General features: G+C 45.7%; 1 protein-coding gene across 1 annotated transcript in view; it reads right to left on the reverse strand.

Annotated features, from left to right (window-relative positions):
* Positions 1–17,170, reverse strand: part of LOC119448637 (putative phospholipase B-like 2) — a 36,493-nt gene that overhangs the window by 15,810 nt on the left and 3,513 nt on the right. The window contains exons 4-6 of the mRNA XM_049665648.1: positions 16,077–16,306; positions 11,332–11,423; positions 3,996–4,156 (exon numbers count right to left, since the gene is read on the reverse strand). Coding sequence (XP_049521605.1) covers positions 3,996–4,156; positions 11,332–11,423; positions 16,077–16,306 — 483 coding nt within the window. The remainder of the gene's footprint in view (positions 1–3,995; positions 4,157–11,331; positions 11,424–16,076; positions 16,307–17,170) is intronic.

A 17,170-nucleotide genomic window follows, 5' to 3' on the forward strand; every position in this document is an offset into this window, starting at 1 on the left:
GAGGAGCTACAGGGAAAGGAAGAGAGTCGGTGACAGGAAATTCGAGACGTCAGCTGCAGAGAAGTGCGTAAAAGTACATTCCATGTGCACCATTTTGTACAAACGTTTTCATAACCAGCGTTTAGTTTTGCATAATATTTAATTTAGCATTTACACAAACACAAAGGAAACATTCGCGCAATACCGATTCCCATAAGGCTCAGTGTACATGTACATCTAGATGGTACATCAGATGGCTAGATGGTAGATCTTTCGTTTAACTGTGCTGTAATTTTTTTACACGAAGGATCTGAAAAGGGAGAAATGCGTAAATGTGTACAAACTTTCAGTTCTTGTATGCAGGTGCACGTCAGGTACGTAAGACGAGAAAAGGTGACAGAAAATTTGTAAAAACAAGAAATGGGAGAAGGTATAATGAAAGTCATATGAGCACTTCTGAAATCGCGAAGGCAAAGATTGGCTGATCTAAAAACAGCGCAGCCTCGACCTACAACAGCTCCGCTGTGAAAATGACCACAGAAAGCACGTGAGCACACCTTCTGTAGCATTCGGAGGAACATTCTTCGATGTTATTGAAGAATATTAGATGAATAGGTCTTCGTCATTGCGATATCAGAAGTGAATAAATGACTTTCATTACCTGTTTCATTTCCAGGCTCATATTCACAAAAAAGCTCTTACGATAAAACTGTTCGTATCAGGCAATCATGATGCGGGACATATTACTCAAGGTAAATGTACCTGGTAAGCGAAGCTTCCATAGAAGCCCATGCGTTCAAAACATGGCAGTTCATCGGCGGTTCATGGCGCTTAGCGCCATCTATGTGAGTAGGGGACACTTCCGGCGGAAGAAAAAATATTGTGACGCCATATCCATTCAAAACAGAAGTGACGTCACTTCATTCTCAAAGGCGCGAAATTTGTTTTGATGGCCTGCCATTAGAGCTGTACATTCAAATGCCCCGCCATTCGATTTGATGGGCGTTTCGAGCTTTCAGCGCGAAAAGCAGAGATGCAGCAACCGGTCTCCCGTGCAGGTGTCGAGATCGCACCCCTGCACAGAACATACTTTCTTTGGAGGCCGACGAAATATTTGGGTGTAGAGTGCTGGTCCCATCGTCGGACGCCAACCCCGTCGGACAGTGCAGCCTCAAGAAAACAGCTAAAGTAAACAATTATCTGCCTATTGTAACTCACTGACTGAACAGGTTAAGAGACGATAAAACATTCCGCGCCACCAAATTCAGACAAACGTCGACTAGCAAAACAGCACAACGTGCGAGGGGGCGTACAGTAATGCGCGAACTTTACGAGCCCGCCTTTGTGCAAACTTCATGGCCTGCATTGCATTGCAAAGTGATAGTGGTGTAAACGCCCCCTTTTATGGTGGGAGCTGAAAAAAAAGGTATTTATTCATAATGCTGAAGTAAAATAGAGTTGTCGTTTATTTTCTCGCCACGCGTACATAAAATTTATTAGGAATTTTATTTTGGTTTACTTAATCAAACAGTCTCGTTTAAAAAACAGAAAACCATCTCGCTATTACAAAAACATTTTTTTTCTTTCCCAATGTTTGTTCCCTCCTCATATATAGTCGCGCTTCAGTCGCTACTCCTACAAACACCCTTGCTGATGTCAGCGACACTTTGTTCTGAACCGCGTTTTGCCCGAAGCTTCGCGACCTATTTGGATCGGCCTTGTAGTATTCGCCAAGGCGATCAGCCAATGAAAAACAACGCTTACGAACAAAAAGCTTTGTGCACTAATACCCTGGTTATTATTCACTTTCTCTCACTCTTTCTCGTCTTACATACCTGACGTGCGCCTGCGTACAACAAACAGTTCAAAGTTGGCTCACATGTTCGTCTATGTTCTCTTCTTGTCCCTTTAAAAAAAAATTCAGGGCCTTTCCACTACTGTGAAGATGGAAGCCGGCGAATCTGTGACTATGGTAGGTCTGCTATAGTGAATATTGCTATAGTGAATTTATATATTATCATGATTGACTATATTGAGCCTCTTCGGCATGTTCGACAAAGAGCAAGGAAACCGGCGTCTTGTTTTCGCCCGGCGCGATGGCCAAGTAGTACGACTGCTGCGCCATGTCCGCCCCATCGTCATAGAGCAGCGTATGAGCCACAGCGTTTATAGCCGCGACACACTGCACGGCATCGTCAGGATCGTCAGGATCCTGCATCCTGACGATGCCGTGCAGTGTGTCGCGGCTATAAACGTCAGGAATCTGGAAGATGCGGTTAAAAGAGCGTCCGTCCCACAGGGAGTCCAAAGGGCAACTGCGGATAACAGTGCTTGCGCGATCTTTACATCTCGAAACAAAGGGGCACAACGAATGGTGGGACGTGCCGCCGCCGAGTACCGCGACAATTCTGAAAGAGGCATCGGCGCTGTCGAGGGGTATAACAATGGGACATCATCATCCGTTTTGACACCTGTGCTAAGGCACAACTGGCGGGAAACCGCCACGCACATTTAGCCAAACCACCGCGCACATGGAGCCGCATTATTGTTCTACGCGTCGTTTTGTTGTTGTTTGACGTGTCGCGCTCGGCACTTGCTCGTGCTCGGCACGGCATCCAACGGCACGAGCGCAAACCGAGGGGCGCCAACGAGCCAGCTGCAGAAAAGACGACGCTCGAGCCAATGCTGATGATGATAGTTTTTTTCTACACGTGGACACGATCCAGAGGAACCTAGCCCTTAACAACTTCGCTGTAAAAATTCGTCGGCCCTTCCACTCCGTGAAGGTGGTTACCCAGTGAAGATGAAACGTGCGGCCCTGCTGTTTATGACTGGGTTAATCCCGAGGGTTCATTAAAGTTGTTCTCAATTATGAGGTTACACACACGTTCGGGTGCGACGGAGAGAACGACGTCACTGACAGTTTACCCGCAGTCCGCCATTGTCTCGAGTTTGCTTAGTGGCGTGGTTAGCAGCATTCACGCGCCATTGCCGCTTGCGATTCTTCGAAATTAAATTTATGTCCGTTACGTGAGACAATGAATGGCTCATATCCCCTATAGCAATGGCTCATAACCCCGGAAACGCGGCCTCCCCATTACGACGGCAGAAGAGAAGTGAAATTCTACGCTGGAATGACTAGCGGCAACGTAGCCAGCTGTGGAAGCAGACGACGACGATGAACGCGGCAGCAGTGGCACCAGCGTGTGCCGAGTATGAGCACGAGCTGCAGGCGCCGCTTCTACCGCTTCATGCATATAAAACCCCGCTTTAAAGGGCGCGTTTGATGAACCGTATGATGGCATTGTCCTATTCAGCAACAATGGGGACGAATTACAACAATTGATTGAAGACCTTAACGGAGAAAGTGTAAGAGTGGGGTTGAAGATTAATGTGCAGAAGACAAAGATAATGTTCAATAGCCTGGCAAGGGAACTAGATTCATGGCCAATCTCCCACTGTGGGTATGCGCCACAACCACTCAGGTCAACAAGAACAACAACAAGAATTCACGATGGCCAGTCAGCCTCTCGAGTCTGTAAAGGTCATTTATCTAGGTCAACTACTCAAAGGGAACCCTGATAATGAGAAGGAAATTTACAGAAGAATAAAATTGGATAGGAGCGCATGCGGCAGGCATCGCCAAATCCTGACTGCGAGCTTCCCTCTGTTGTTGAAAAGGAAAGTGTACAATCATTGCAGCCTCTACCGGTGCTCACATATGGGGCAGAAACTTGGAGGTCAACAAAGCTCGAGAACAAGTTAAAGACCGTATATATATATATATATATATATATATATATATATATATATATATATATACGGAGTGGCTCATTCAGGCAATACGAGGGTGCTCAGCCAGCAGTGTAGTCTACCGTGTGCTGCAAGTGTGCTACCACAGTAGTCTCCCAACTGCAAAAATATTTGCCGGAGAAGAAGACAACGAACATCCCTCGGGTACCGAACCGGACTCTGTCTATTTGTATAACGTGAACGCAGCATGTGCTTCTACTCACGTTCCGCCGTTCTCTCTGCCAAGGAGACGGACCCACTCGATGCCCGAGGTAGCCAGGCGGGAAGCCACAGCGGCGCTCACCCAGGTAAAAGGACCACTCTCGGGCACCACAAACTTCCACAGATCTTTGTTGTCGTTCACGATTGACGTTTCTGTGATGGCCTGCAAGCGCCAAAATTCCTCTCTTGGAGCGACCACCCTCTGCCTTGCGTGCAGCGCAACGCACGACGCCTTATGGCCGCTTCTGTATGCTAAGCGTCTCAACTGAAATTCGGCACTTGGTTTTGTGCCCACAAAACGTATGTTCAAGTTTTCCTGCTGTTTTACTGCCGGAATAGAGGAGCTACTACCGCGATACAACCCTTTAGCCTACAAGATGTACATATGTTACCAGTTCACACCTATGTCGTGAAGGATGTGATGATGATGATGATGATGATGATCCTTCACCATGGCTCGCACCCACTGAGGGGGATAGGCCAAGAATCGGGCGGCAGTAGGTAGCTAAAAAAAAATTCTTTTTGACAATGAGATACGCAAAGTGAAGAAGGCACAAACAAAAACAAAGAAAATTTTGTATACCTAGAGTATTGTGCCAACGAGCAGTCAGACTAACCGAAAGGTGAAAAATATAGTTATTATCAAGGTCAGAAAAAATACAATGTTACTAACGAATTTGGAGAAACAAATTTCAGTGAAATGAATACTGATCTGATAGGTAGAATAAGGTTACTATAATTAACAGGGTAATCGTCTTGTTTCTGTTAAAAATTGAAAGACTGCGCAACAAACGTCTCTGTGACAATAGCCGAGGGAGGAGGCCCCAAATGATAATAATACTGGTGTACTTAATCTTAATCCAATTTTGCAGAGTGGAGCTTCGAGTAATTTCGTTCTCTGGTTTGAATAACGTCGGCATGATAAAAAGTAGTGGTCTATTGTTTCAATTTCCTTACAATTTTGGCACAGAGGGGACATCGTCAGACCAGCTCTGTGTAAATAGAAATTCAATTCCGGGATGCGACAGCGTAATTTGGAGAATGTAACTTCTAACTGCCGAGAAGGACACCACTGATTATTCCAGCCAAAACCGAGATGCTGAAAGTCTGTAGATGGGATCAGCGATAATTTGATTAAGTCATTTCGTAGGCTAAACGTTCTGAATCTCGATGCAGTGACGTAAGCTGTATCCGGTAAAATATGAAGCACAGGTCCATTTAAAGATGTTCTGGCTAATAAATCTGCCATTTCGTTTATGTATAAACCGCAGTGTCCAGGAACCCAGAGTAAATTAATTTTTTGTAACGTTGTAGGGATTAAATTTTGAAACACATTTAAGATAGTTGAATTCGTTGCCGAGGAAAGCGACACACATACCGACCGAGAGTCTGTTACTACGACAGCTGATAATTGATTCGGGGGTAGTTTGCGCAGTGCTAAAACAATCGCCAATAATTCTGCTATGAAAATAGTCGTGTAATCCGGAAGGCGAATAAAAAAGGACCAACTAAGAGAAGGAGAAAAGATGCCTACGCCAGCCTTTTCGTTTAACATTGAAGCGTCCGTGGCTATTATATTGTTTGTTTCCTGGTGAGAGAGGTAATCTTGTAATTGGTCATTTAAATATTGGAATGGCATTAGTTTAGCATTCGAGGGGAAGATATCGTCAAATTCAATTTGGAGGATTTTCTTGGATTGACTTATTGGGTGAATACATTGAATTTGTACATTCAGTGGTGTTAGCTGTGCCTGTACTAATACGATCTGAGGGGTGTGCAGTCGCGACCAATGAGTATTAAAAAACGTACTTGGTTCATTAATGAAAACATACATTGATCTTCTTTGGGGAGAATCGTAAAACTTTAGGTACGTTTGGACAGTAAGGATTTGGAATCTACTAATTAAACATGGTAGTCGCGCTTCCATATACAGAACGTTGTTTGCAACAAACTTAGGGAGTCCAAGGCACAAACGCAGAGCTTCCTTTTCTAATAGTACCAAAGGTTTAATTTTATAAGCTGGACGCCCAGAAAATAAGACACATCCAAATTCCATGATTGGTCGGACATACATTTTATATATCATAATTAATGTGTTTCTTCGCAGCCCGTATCGTCGGTTACTGATTTTACGCAACCATCCTACAGCCCGAGTTGCCTTAAACGCGACGTTATCAATGTGGCTTTTCCAGTTTAGTGTTCCATCATATGTAATTCCCAGATATTTAAGAGAATCCACCTGAGGAATGAACTCTTGACGATACATCAGTGAAATGTGAACGGGAACATCTAAAGGAAAGAGAAGGAGTGCACTTTTACTAACGTTCAGAGACATATGTATGGTTTCAATCCAAGTTTCAAGCATAGATAAGTAATTTTGTAACATTTGATAAAGTGAATGTAGATCAGCATTCGATGCAAAAAAAGCGATGTCATCAGCATAAACGTACACATGAATGTCCTGGAGCAGCGGGATGGAGCTTAAAAATATATTAAATAAAACAGGAGATAATACTGATCCTTGTGGTACTCCCCTCTGTTGCTTATACCTAGACGATGAACATCCGTTTTGAAAACAGTAGAACTCTCTTTCCCTTAAAAATTCTGACAACCACGCCGTGATGTATTTCGGAAACCTGTAATTCTCTAATTGCTTTATCAGTATGCTATGTTCCACGGAATCATAAGCTTTTGCTAGATCTAGGGTCACTAATGCTGAATATTCTCTTCGGCGACGAGCAAGTTTTATGCGACTCTCTAAATCTACGTGCGCACACCAAATCGAGCACCCTGATCTAAAACCAATTTGACAGGGGCTAAGTATTAAGTTTTCAGAAATGTAGGTCGTAATTCGACAATTTAAAATTCGTTCAATTAGTTTAACTAAGTTTGATGTTAGGGAAATTGGTCTAATATTATCTAAATCATATCGACCTCCCTGTTTTTTAAGTATCGGAATTACCTTAGCAAGTTTCCATTCTGAAGGTACCCACGCATTTTTTAAAGAGTAATTTACCATATTCAAAATTTCTTCTGGGGACAATTCATACAGAATTTTTATCACGGCTGTGGTAACTCCATCTGGTCCTGGCGCTGAAGAAGGCAGATAGCGAACAACATCCGCCAGTTCTTGTGTTGTGACTTCCCTAAATTCCTCTAGTGGTAACGGTTTCACTATGTACGGTGGAATGATTGAAGTGAACCTATCTTTCAGTCCTTTTCCAATATTTTCTAATAATTCGGATAATTCACGTGGCGAAAGCACGGAAGAGTCAATATTTGCTGGAACTGGAATCATTTTTCGAGAGCGTAAAAACCTAAAAAGGGCTTTTTTGTTTTTTGATTTAGACAGATGATTGTATTTATTCATATCATACTCCTCTTTGGCTTTATCTATCGTACGCTTGAATGTTGCAGCAACAAATTGGTAATCACTCCAATTCTTTGGACATTGATTACAAAGAAGTTGCTTCCAGGCAGCTTTTCGTTTTCGGTGGGCCCTCGCGCAATCTGAATTCCACCACGGACTTAATGGTTTACCTGTGTTGCAGGTTAAATTAACTGTTGCATTCTTCGCGGAACGCTTTAAAACTGCACAGAGGCTCAGAGCCCTAATATCCTCTTGCATATCCGTACGTGAAAGCATCGTAGACTTCAAGTCTTTTTGAAGTTTGTTATAGTTTATAAATGAGTTATTTTTCCTTCTAAGAGAAATCACAGGGAAATCAATTTGAAAAAGAATTGGGAGGTGGTCGCTGTTCGTAGCACAGTCTATAGTATTCCACGATGATATAGCTAAAGATGAGCTAGAGAAAGTGAGATCTATAGCCGATTGAGACTGTCCGCGAAGAAAGGTAATAACTTTTGAATTTAGACAAGATAGATTATTATCAAGAGTCCATTCCCACAGGCGTTTTCCTTCTGAATCAGTTTTAAAACCCCAAGATACATGGTGTGAATTAAAGTCACCAGCGAATACTATGTCTTTTCTGCATGAAGCTAATACGGTGTCTAGAGAAAATGTATCCTGCACTCCTGCTGGGAAATATAAATTAACTAAGGTAAAAGGGGAGCAGTCTGGGAGTGAAATGTCTAATGCTAAAATTTCACATTCGGTAGACATTCTTTGAAACGATATCGTTGCTTTGTGACTAAATTTATTTGAAACCAAGAAAGCAACGCCACCACCTCTGGCAGGCCGATCCAAACGAAACATTCGATAATATTTTAGAGAATATTTTTGACCATTTGAAAGCCAGGTTTCTTGTAAGATAATGATGTCTGGAGAAAATTGAGAAGAAATATACGATAGATCTGTAGTAGCAGAAACAATTGAACGACAATTCCACTGCAAGATTTTTAGAGACCCTATGGTGAAGATAGAACGGTAGCGGAAACCGCCTGATCCAAAATAGTCTCTTTCAAAAAGTCCTTCTTGGAAAGGTTCACTTTTTCATATTTTTGAGTTTTTGACTTTGAAGAAATTTCGTGGGGAGGAGATCGTGTGCGTTTTAGACTTTTGTGTTCCATGTCTACATCCTGGTAGTCTTCATACTCTTCCGTTAGGGGTTCCGGTTCCGTCCGTTCTACTTGAGTAGAAGGTCCTGCGCAAGGGGAGTCAGCTGACGAGTTTGATGACAATGTTTGTTTTTGAGTTATGTTTAGTACATTTGCAACCTGGTATGCAGGAGATTGGGTAGAGGCTGCACCAATGACCTGCGCCATCTGGCTAGTCATCATTTGTGTCAAGGACTCAAAAAGAGTTGTTGCAAGTCGTTCCATTGCCTTTTCCATAGCTTTCTCTACTGCCTCTGCTATGGCCTTGGATAGAGAAACATCCATACTAGCGGTGTGACGAGCTGTTACGCCTGCGTAGCCCTGGGATCTTCCCTGAACTTCTGTAACTGCTTCCCTACGTGAGCAACGCCTGCGTTCCACCACTTCTAGTATTCTTAATTCTCGTGAAGGATGTGTCTCATTCGAATGCCCCGCAATTTCTTTCTCTTTGCTCACCTGAAGAAAACGAGTCATGCACGTCAGTTTATTACACCACGAACTGCATATTTTGGGCACTAATCCACATCAATTCGCAGGTTATAGAAAGTATTTAGTATCTGGTTTATGGTACAGGTTTATGGTATTTTAAAGACGGCACGTACTTTCTCAGAACACGCTTTCTTACACAGTGTATTCTCTAAATGCAAGGGGTAAACCTTGAATTTGTAAAATTGACCCACACATCATCTAATACCCCTTCACGGGCCTTTTGGGGTAACAAATTATTAGAATAAATAAAAATAATATTGCTCTGATGAGGACAAAATGTGTGTTGTAGTCAAAAAGGGACATTTTGTAACATTTTCCCAGAGAGAACTTCCGGATGAAAGAAACAGAAAATGATGCACATTACGTTTATTATTTATTCGAAGGGAATTGAGAACCATTGCTGTCTGTAATACGTGTTTCACGCTTGTGTGCCATAATTTTTGTGAATATTTTTACGCTAAGACGAAAATATAATTTTTTATGCATAGATACTACAGCAAGGCAAGCATTCAGATTTCCCGGTCCGCCCTACGTCCGAGGATTTATATGCAGTTAGAATCAAATTGAAATAAAGATCGCCATCAGATTCTCAATAGAGAGCAAGACGTTATCTTTTAGCTACTAGCATCGGTAATTACCAACAGAAAAGGCAGGAGCAACGCAAGAGGTGAAAAGCAGAGAGGTTAATTAGATTACGTGTCCGGTTGGCTGCTCTGCACAGGGACCTACAAAAGAAGTGCCCCGTCTGACAATGTAGTTTCAATTTTTTCAAGGCAAGGTCTTAGATGAATTCTTGCAGGGTTGACGTATCTGGATATCGTTATCTCTTATATCGTTTTTCCGTGTATCAGCCTCTCCGCTGCGAACGCGGCAGAGAGGGCGATAAAAGGATGGCACAGCCATTCCACACACTTGCATGGGTGCCTCCTTGTCTAAAGAAGTACGCAGGGGTACCGGCACGATGCTGAAGATCGACTGGTGCGATCAGTAGTACGAGATTTACTTTTGTATGTTTAACGCAACCAACGCGCTAAAAAAGATGGCGTCGATTGCATCCCCATTGAGAGACGTGGTAGCAAACTGATTTTGTGGCATGTTGATAAGCGATATCAACTTGAGGCCATAGGTGCCCTTCATGAAATCGAGAATCCAAGTGTTTGGGGGTTGATTGATTAATTAGTTTAATTGCTTCGGAACAGTACAGCATAACAGGAGGCGGAGGGAAAAGCCATTCAAATGATGGCTTGAGGGATCCTTCGCCCCTTTGTCAACAATGACAGCCGCTGAAAGACAGCACAATATCATTTTTTTTTAAGTTACACATTGTTCTAAATAAATATCGACGTTAACGTCGTCTGTGACGATCAAAGGCATCTTCTTGCCTGTGTCGCTGTCGTAGCCTGGAATTACACTTATGGGGGGCAAGTTGAAATAAACGTACTGCCCTCGTTCTCGTGCCTCATGAAGGAAGCATTTGCCCGTGTATACAGCAGCTGGCATGGCTGCGCACCGCTCATGAGACTCGCAGGTCTCGTGCACATCACTGGTCACCTCTGTGTTACGCACAGCGGAAAGATTAGAGCACACATATGCAATTACATCAAGGCGTGATTTTTTAGGGGCGAAGCTCCTTATAGCGGCACCCGTTCGTCCCTGTCGTCGTCGTAGTAGTAGTAGTGTGTAACCAGTCTGAGAAAAATGAGAAAAAAATTCCGAAGTTGTGTCCGTAGCGCGGAATCGAACCAGGGACCCCTCGCTTCCGAGCGCGCGGCGTTAGCCCACTACGCCACGAAGCGGACATGGACACACGCACCACGATGGCAATAAATACCCAACATTAACGAAAGGCCGCGTTTCTAGCGCGTTTCTAACGCGTTTGTGCTAGCGCGTTACGGCCCGCGTAAGAAGCTGGTGTAAGACGCTGTGGCCTCTCCGCCTTACCTTCAACGCGTTTCGAACGCGCTGCCCAAAGCGGTGGCAAGTCAAGTTCAAGTCGAGGAGCGTTTATGAATACGGGGGGTATACTCTCTCGGCAGTCATGTGATGGCGTCGGCAAACGCGGTGCACGTTCCGGCATGTGTAAATGGCTGCGTAAGACGCTGTGGCCGCTCCCCCTTACTAGAGAGTACTGCACGTTTCTAACGCGTTTGTGCTAGCGTCCTCTTAAGCGGGAGATCCGATGATTCCCTCCGGAGCTTCGCCCACTCATCATCATTCACCCCGTGGATATGCTGTGAATTTTTTTTTTCAATTTCGGTTGTGTGGGTTCCCGCCAGTTCGAAATTAGCTCACCAGTCCTGCCGACGTAAGGTAGAAGTTATCCCACGAGACCAGTTTTCCAGCGTAGGATGACATGGTGATCGTGTGACCCGGGATGATGTTCTCTGAAACAAGGGCGTGAATTTGAGACGCAAGCTCCCATTGCACCTACAAAAAGTAGTGCAACCTCGCACCATTTTCAGTACATTTTTCTGGAGGCTTCTGTATTCAATGCATGAGAAGTTGGCACGCACGAAGGCACAAACGCACATGGTGAATCCCGAACTGTAGCAGAATAACGACTACATAAAATGCTCCTACTGAACGCATTGAATTGTTGTTACCTTAGCCAAACTCTGATGAGCTAATAGTTATTTTCTTCTGCGAGCTACCGCCCATGAACACGTATCGCTTGTGGTGAAGGCAGAAAGCGAACTAACGCTTTAGCTTGATATGTGGGATACTTTCACTGCTAAAGGTTGACAAGCGCAAATTGTTCAAGCGTTTCCGTTTCCGGTACGATGAGGACTTCAAGACGATGGGTATTACTTACGGTATTAGCAGGCAGAGTTTTCAAAGTCTACTATGTAGCCGCACAGACCCAAGGAACTTCAGCAGCGCCGACAATATAGCCTTCTGCGCGGAGTTACTTCAGGAGAACTGGCCCAAAACTGTATGCTCAGAAACAGGTGACTAGGTTGTCTGCGAGTTATGTGGGACCCTTTGCTAGAACGCATTTACGCCCTCCTAAACTTACACCGGCGTAAACCAGAAGAAAACCTTCGTCGAAAAAAGCAGCAGGTTGTCCCTAGAGTTAGTTGTCCCTATAGGCGGCCGTTTGCCACAGCACCTAGGTCACTAATTCCAAGATAAAACAAAGCCTACCTGCTCCTGAGTGACGTTTGCATCGGGTGCCCATTGAAGTCACGAAACACAATGGTCCGTTCATTGCCGCGGTGGTATGCTGCATTTTTTGAAGCGCGCTAACTCTATAGGAATATAGTGCGTGCAATAAGTCAGTGACGGCAAGGACATTTTAAGATACGAGCTATATTATTTTTAATGCGTAAAATACAGATTGTACTTATTAGACAGAATTATTTTCAGTTTCATTCTTTGTGCAGCACCAGCGTTTCTTGAAGCCGAGTAACTGGCCGATTAGCAGAAGCAGAAAAGTTGTAGACTATCTCGTTCGGAAGATATGGTATACTTGTACGGAATGACAAGCGAACACAAGAAAACAAATAGTAGCTTTTTTCCTGTCGAGGAAATGGGAGCTAGTAAGCGAAGCTTTTGGTGTGTTTCTTCGGTGCTCCTCCGAACGAATTGCACTGACGAGTACGCTGTGCTCGAACCACAACCGGTCACACGCACTGCAGCTGGCTCCGAAGTTCCGGTTAAGAAACTCGCATTGGCACCTCTGGCCGTCGCAACGGGGAAGTTGGCGCTAGCATGCCGATGCGTGCAACATCTTTGACGGACACGTGGCCTCAGCATCGCGTTACCGCAACTCAGGGTCGGCGGCTCTTCGATGATGTTTCGCCTGGGTTTCGGAGGCCCTCACGCTAGAATCAGCATGTCGACGTCGAGGCCTTTCCCGAGCGCGTTCATTCTGGATGGACTTCCATGCAATTTCTTCAAAATTAAGTCTGTCTGTTACATAAGAGATTGAGTGGCTCGTACTTCCTTAAGCAATGGCACATACTCCCGTAAACGCGGCCTCTCCATTACGACGACAGATGGGAAGTGAAATTCTACGCTGGAATGATTAGCGGCAACGCAGCCAGCTGTGGAAGCAGACGACGACGATGAACGTGGGAACAGTGGCACGAGCGTGCGCCGAGCACTGGTGCGTGCCGGTCACCTGTGCATATAAAACCCCGCGTGCGTGTGACGAACGGGCAGTGGCTGAATCTGTTAGCGTGGTGGTCTCGCACCCCGGAGGTCGGTGGTTCGAATCCGCAGCCTGACGAGTTATTTTCATTTTCGCGCGGCTTGAGAGAGAATGTTTTACGGTCCCACCTACAACGGCGCCGACACTTGTGAAGCAATACAAGCTTCGCTTGAAAAACTTCACACCGTATTTCCCATCCCCAATTTTGCCTCATTCTGACAGTGTTGTGGTTCATTCAGTGACGCCCACTTTTGGGACTAGAGCGCATTTAGAGAATGGTTTAGACAAGAATACATATCGATGTTTCAGGCAAGAGAACATAATAGGTAATCTATCCTTTCTTTTTCAAGCGAAGCTTGTATTGCCTCACAAGTGTCGGTGCCGTTGTAGGGTTGACCGAAAAAAGTCGCGGGAAAATACAAATTGCTCGTCAGCCTGCGGATTCGAACCACCCACCTTCGGGTTGCGAGACCACCACGCTAACCGATTCAGCCGCTGTCTCTCTTTTTTTTTTCATTACCATGTTGGCTCAACATACAGTTGTACAAAACATGCACAGTGATGCATATAAACAAGTTGATAACCGTTTCGGTTCATCATACGCTCCCTTAAAAGCGAGGTTTTATATGCACAGGTGTCAAGCACCTGCTCGTGCTCGGCACGCGCTCATGCCACTGCTCCCGCGTTCGTCGTCATCGTCTGCTTCCACAGCTGGCTGTGTTTTCGGTAATCATTCCAGCGTAAAATTTCACTTCTCTTCTGTCGTCGTAATGGAGAGGCCGCGTTTACAGGGGCCATTAGCCGAGGGCGAGGTATGAGCCAGGTATGAGTACAGGGCGAGGTATGAGCCATTCAATGTCTCATGTAACGGACAGATGTAATTTTGAAGAAATTTCATGGAAATCCATCCAGAATGAACGCGCTCGGGAAAGGCCTCGTCGTCGACGTGCCGATTCTAGCGTGAGGGCCTCCGAAGCCCAGGCGAAAAGTCATCGAAGAGCCGCGGACCCCGAGTTGAGGGAGCGCGATGTTGAGGCCAAATGTCAGCGAAGAGCCGCTGACTCTGAGTTGCGGGAACACGATGCTGAGGCCCCATGTCAGCGTCGTCTAGCCCTCCGGGAACCCAACAAAGGTGTTGCACGCATCGGCAGGCTAGCGCCAACTTCCCCGGTGCGACGGCCAGGTTTCAACGCGAGTTTCTCAACCGGAACTTCGGAGCCAGCTGGAGTGCGTGTGACTGGTTGTGGTTGGGGCGCAGCGTGGCACTCGTCAGTGCAATTCGCTCGGAGGAACAACGAAAAAACACACGACAAGCTTCGCTTACCCCCCTTTCCTCGACAGGAAAGGGGCTACTGATTTTTTTTTTTTTAATATTGGGCAGCAAATTCCCTGCGCGTTACAATCGGACACCAAACCAAAACTGCCTTAGCAATAAATATATGCTTTGCAGCTTATTACAATTTGGCTGCGGCGGAGCTTACTTTAAAAAAGTTGAAGTTTCGCCTGAAAGGCGAAGCATCAATTGTGATAGCAAATTGGTAGAGATCTATACGGAGTACGGATAGTAGCTTTATCGGCTGCATAAACTCGGCACATTCGCTTACTAACTGAATTAACAAGCATGGTGTCAGCGCGTACAAGCAAACATGAATACATCACACTCGATGACAGTAGACAACCACTGTCAAAACGCTGGCGTGAGCAGGCGCGGCGGCAGCAGTGAGCGAAGGTTCGAGCGGTCTATCGCTTCAACGGAAACGGAGCGGCGAAAGCACAGCGCATACGAAGGTAAGAGCCGTGTGGAGATGGCTTTCGAGATACGGTGCACGCTACAGCCCGCAGCCGCGCAATGTACAAGTACGCCCTTGCTAGCAGAGTACAAGCCGCACCTCCTCCCTGCCGCGCTGCCTTCCCACTTTCCTGCTTTCGCGTGGGAGGTTGAGTCGCCAGTTTCCCTTGCGCCCGGTCGCAAGATACGCGTTTGGTGCCGCAGGTAAACGTCGCCTCCTCTCTTTCCCTCCCGTCCCCCCATGGCCTTTCGCACAACGGAAGACGTCGCGTTTGCTCTTCGCCGTGCGTACGCTTTCCGTGAAAGCGCGTCCCTCGCACGCTTTGAATCGCACATACAGCATAAGGCGCGCGGCGACGATTTTATCGCCCTTTGACTTTGTACGGAACCTCACGGCGACAGCGACGGCGACGACGACGGCGGCGGCAAAAATCCGCTTGGAGTGTCCATATAATTGCTATCGCAATAAAACTCCCGGCCATGGCGGCCACATTTAGATGAGGACGAAATGCGGAAACACCCGTGTACCTAGATTTAGGAGCGCGTTAAACAACCATAAGTGGTCCATATTATTCCGGAGTCCCCCACTACGGCGTGCCTTATAATCAGATCGTGGTTTTGGCACGTAAAGCTCCTTCATAATTAAAAAAAGTTACTTTAAAAACTATGTGGCAAAGCTGCCTGTAAGAAACCGGCCACCCTTGTGCAAGAATTTTTCTTGCTAAAAATCGAGCGCTTGTTCTGCTTTGTTTAGCAGCTTTAATATCATTCCGGCGTAAGTTTTTCACCTTGGACACATATAAAGTGGCCGCGCGTTTGATTCAGGGGCGTTTAGAATAGGACATATACTGCCAATTGAATCAGTGGTGTGTGTATTGGTATTTTTTATGCATCTTGTTCATTCCTACCGCCGGCTAATGCGATCAATTTTGCCGGTACCGTCAAGGTCAGACTAACGGATGTCGACTGTAAACCCTCAAATCACGTGATAGAATTGTCGCGGCGAAGCAATGCCACGTGATACAACTATCTACGCAAGAACCATTGCAGCGTCGGTGCTCCCAGTGGTGGCCCTCGCGCCCAAAGCGAGCTTACCGACGCCGGTGTGATGAGCCGTGTGGTGCCAGGGGAAGATGTACTTCTTCTGTATACGTAGCATTCCACGGTACAGGAACCAGGTGTCATGGGAAATGTAGATGTCCTCGAAGTCGCCCAGCACTTTGACCAGAGCTGAGCAGGACAGGATCTGGGCGATTGAGTTGAAGTCCTTCTTCCGTTCCAAGGCCAACTCCAGGTCGAACAGATCGCCCACCAGGCTGAAGTAGCTGGACGTTGCGCAGGTTGCACAGCGAGAGAGAGAATCACAAACGGCAGATGGTGACTAAAAGTGGTCACGTCAGCCCTGTCAATATTTTCACGCTTTCCTTTCATATCATTTGTAATGTAGTGGGGTCAATTTTCGGCGGTTTTCTTTTTTCTTTTCGCTTCTCGGACCTCGCTTCAAGGGGAGAAGTGTTTCAAAGAATAGAACTCATGTTATGCTTCAAATGTGAGTGTCAGCGTGAGCATATCGGTGTTCAGCTATGCCTGCACTTCCTTCTGGCAACAGAAGAATATCGGTGCATGCTGTTCTTTTTGCTTAAACCGATATGTGCGTTTTGAAACGGCGCAATGAACTTCACAGGTGCGGTCGGATACCTATCACAAAGTTTATCCACAGCGAACAGCACCGCTTAGAGTTAGTCACTCTTTTATTGACATGAATACGTAACGGAATTTCGGCTCTAGGAAATGCTGCCAACTAGCTGCGCTCTGTTTTGTGCGAAAAACGAACATGCACTAATAGTTAGTTGCATCAGATTCAAACACGTCAAGAGTAATTTGTCGCGGTAATGGCTCGCTCAGGCTCCATTAGTTTTATTCCTAATAAATATGTGGACCCTCTACGGTAGAAACCTCGCAACCTTATACGAGTTTGTATTTAATGAGTCTCTTTAGTCGCTATAGCTCTCTGAAACCAAGCTCGTGAAACCAACCTCTCGCGCACCGAGCTCCGTTTGTGTGGAGCAAGAGAAACTGCCAGCCGCCGAAGTGGAACCGCTAGTGGCGCTATTAGAAACTCACTCCCGCTCTTCGCCGAGTCAGTAAGCTTCAGTGGTGCTATCGTTCGCTCACGAGGCGATACCAGT

Source organism: Dermacentor silvarum, chromosome 4 (assembly GCF_013339745.2).
Source record: "Dermacentor silvarum isolate Dsil-2018 chromosome 4, BIME_Dsil_1.4, whole genome shotgun sequence".
Classification (NCBI taxonomy): Eukaryota; Metazoa; Arthropoda; class Arachnida; order Ixodida; family Ixodidae; genus Dermacentor; species Dermacentor silvarum.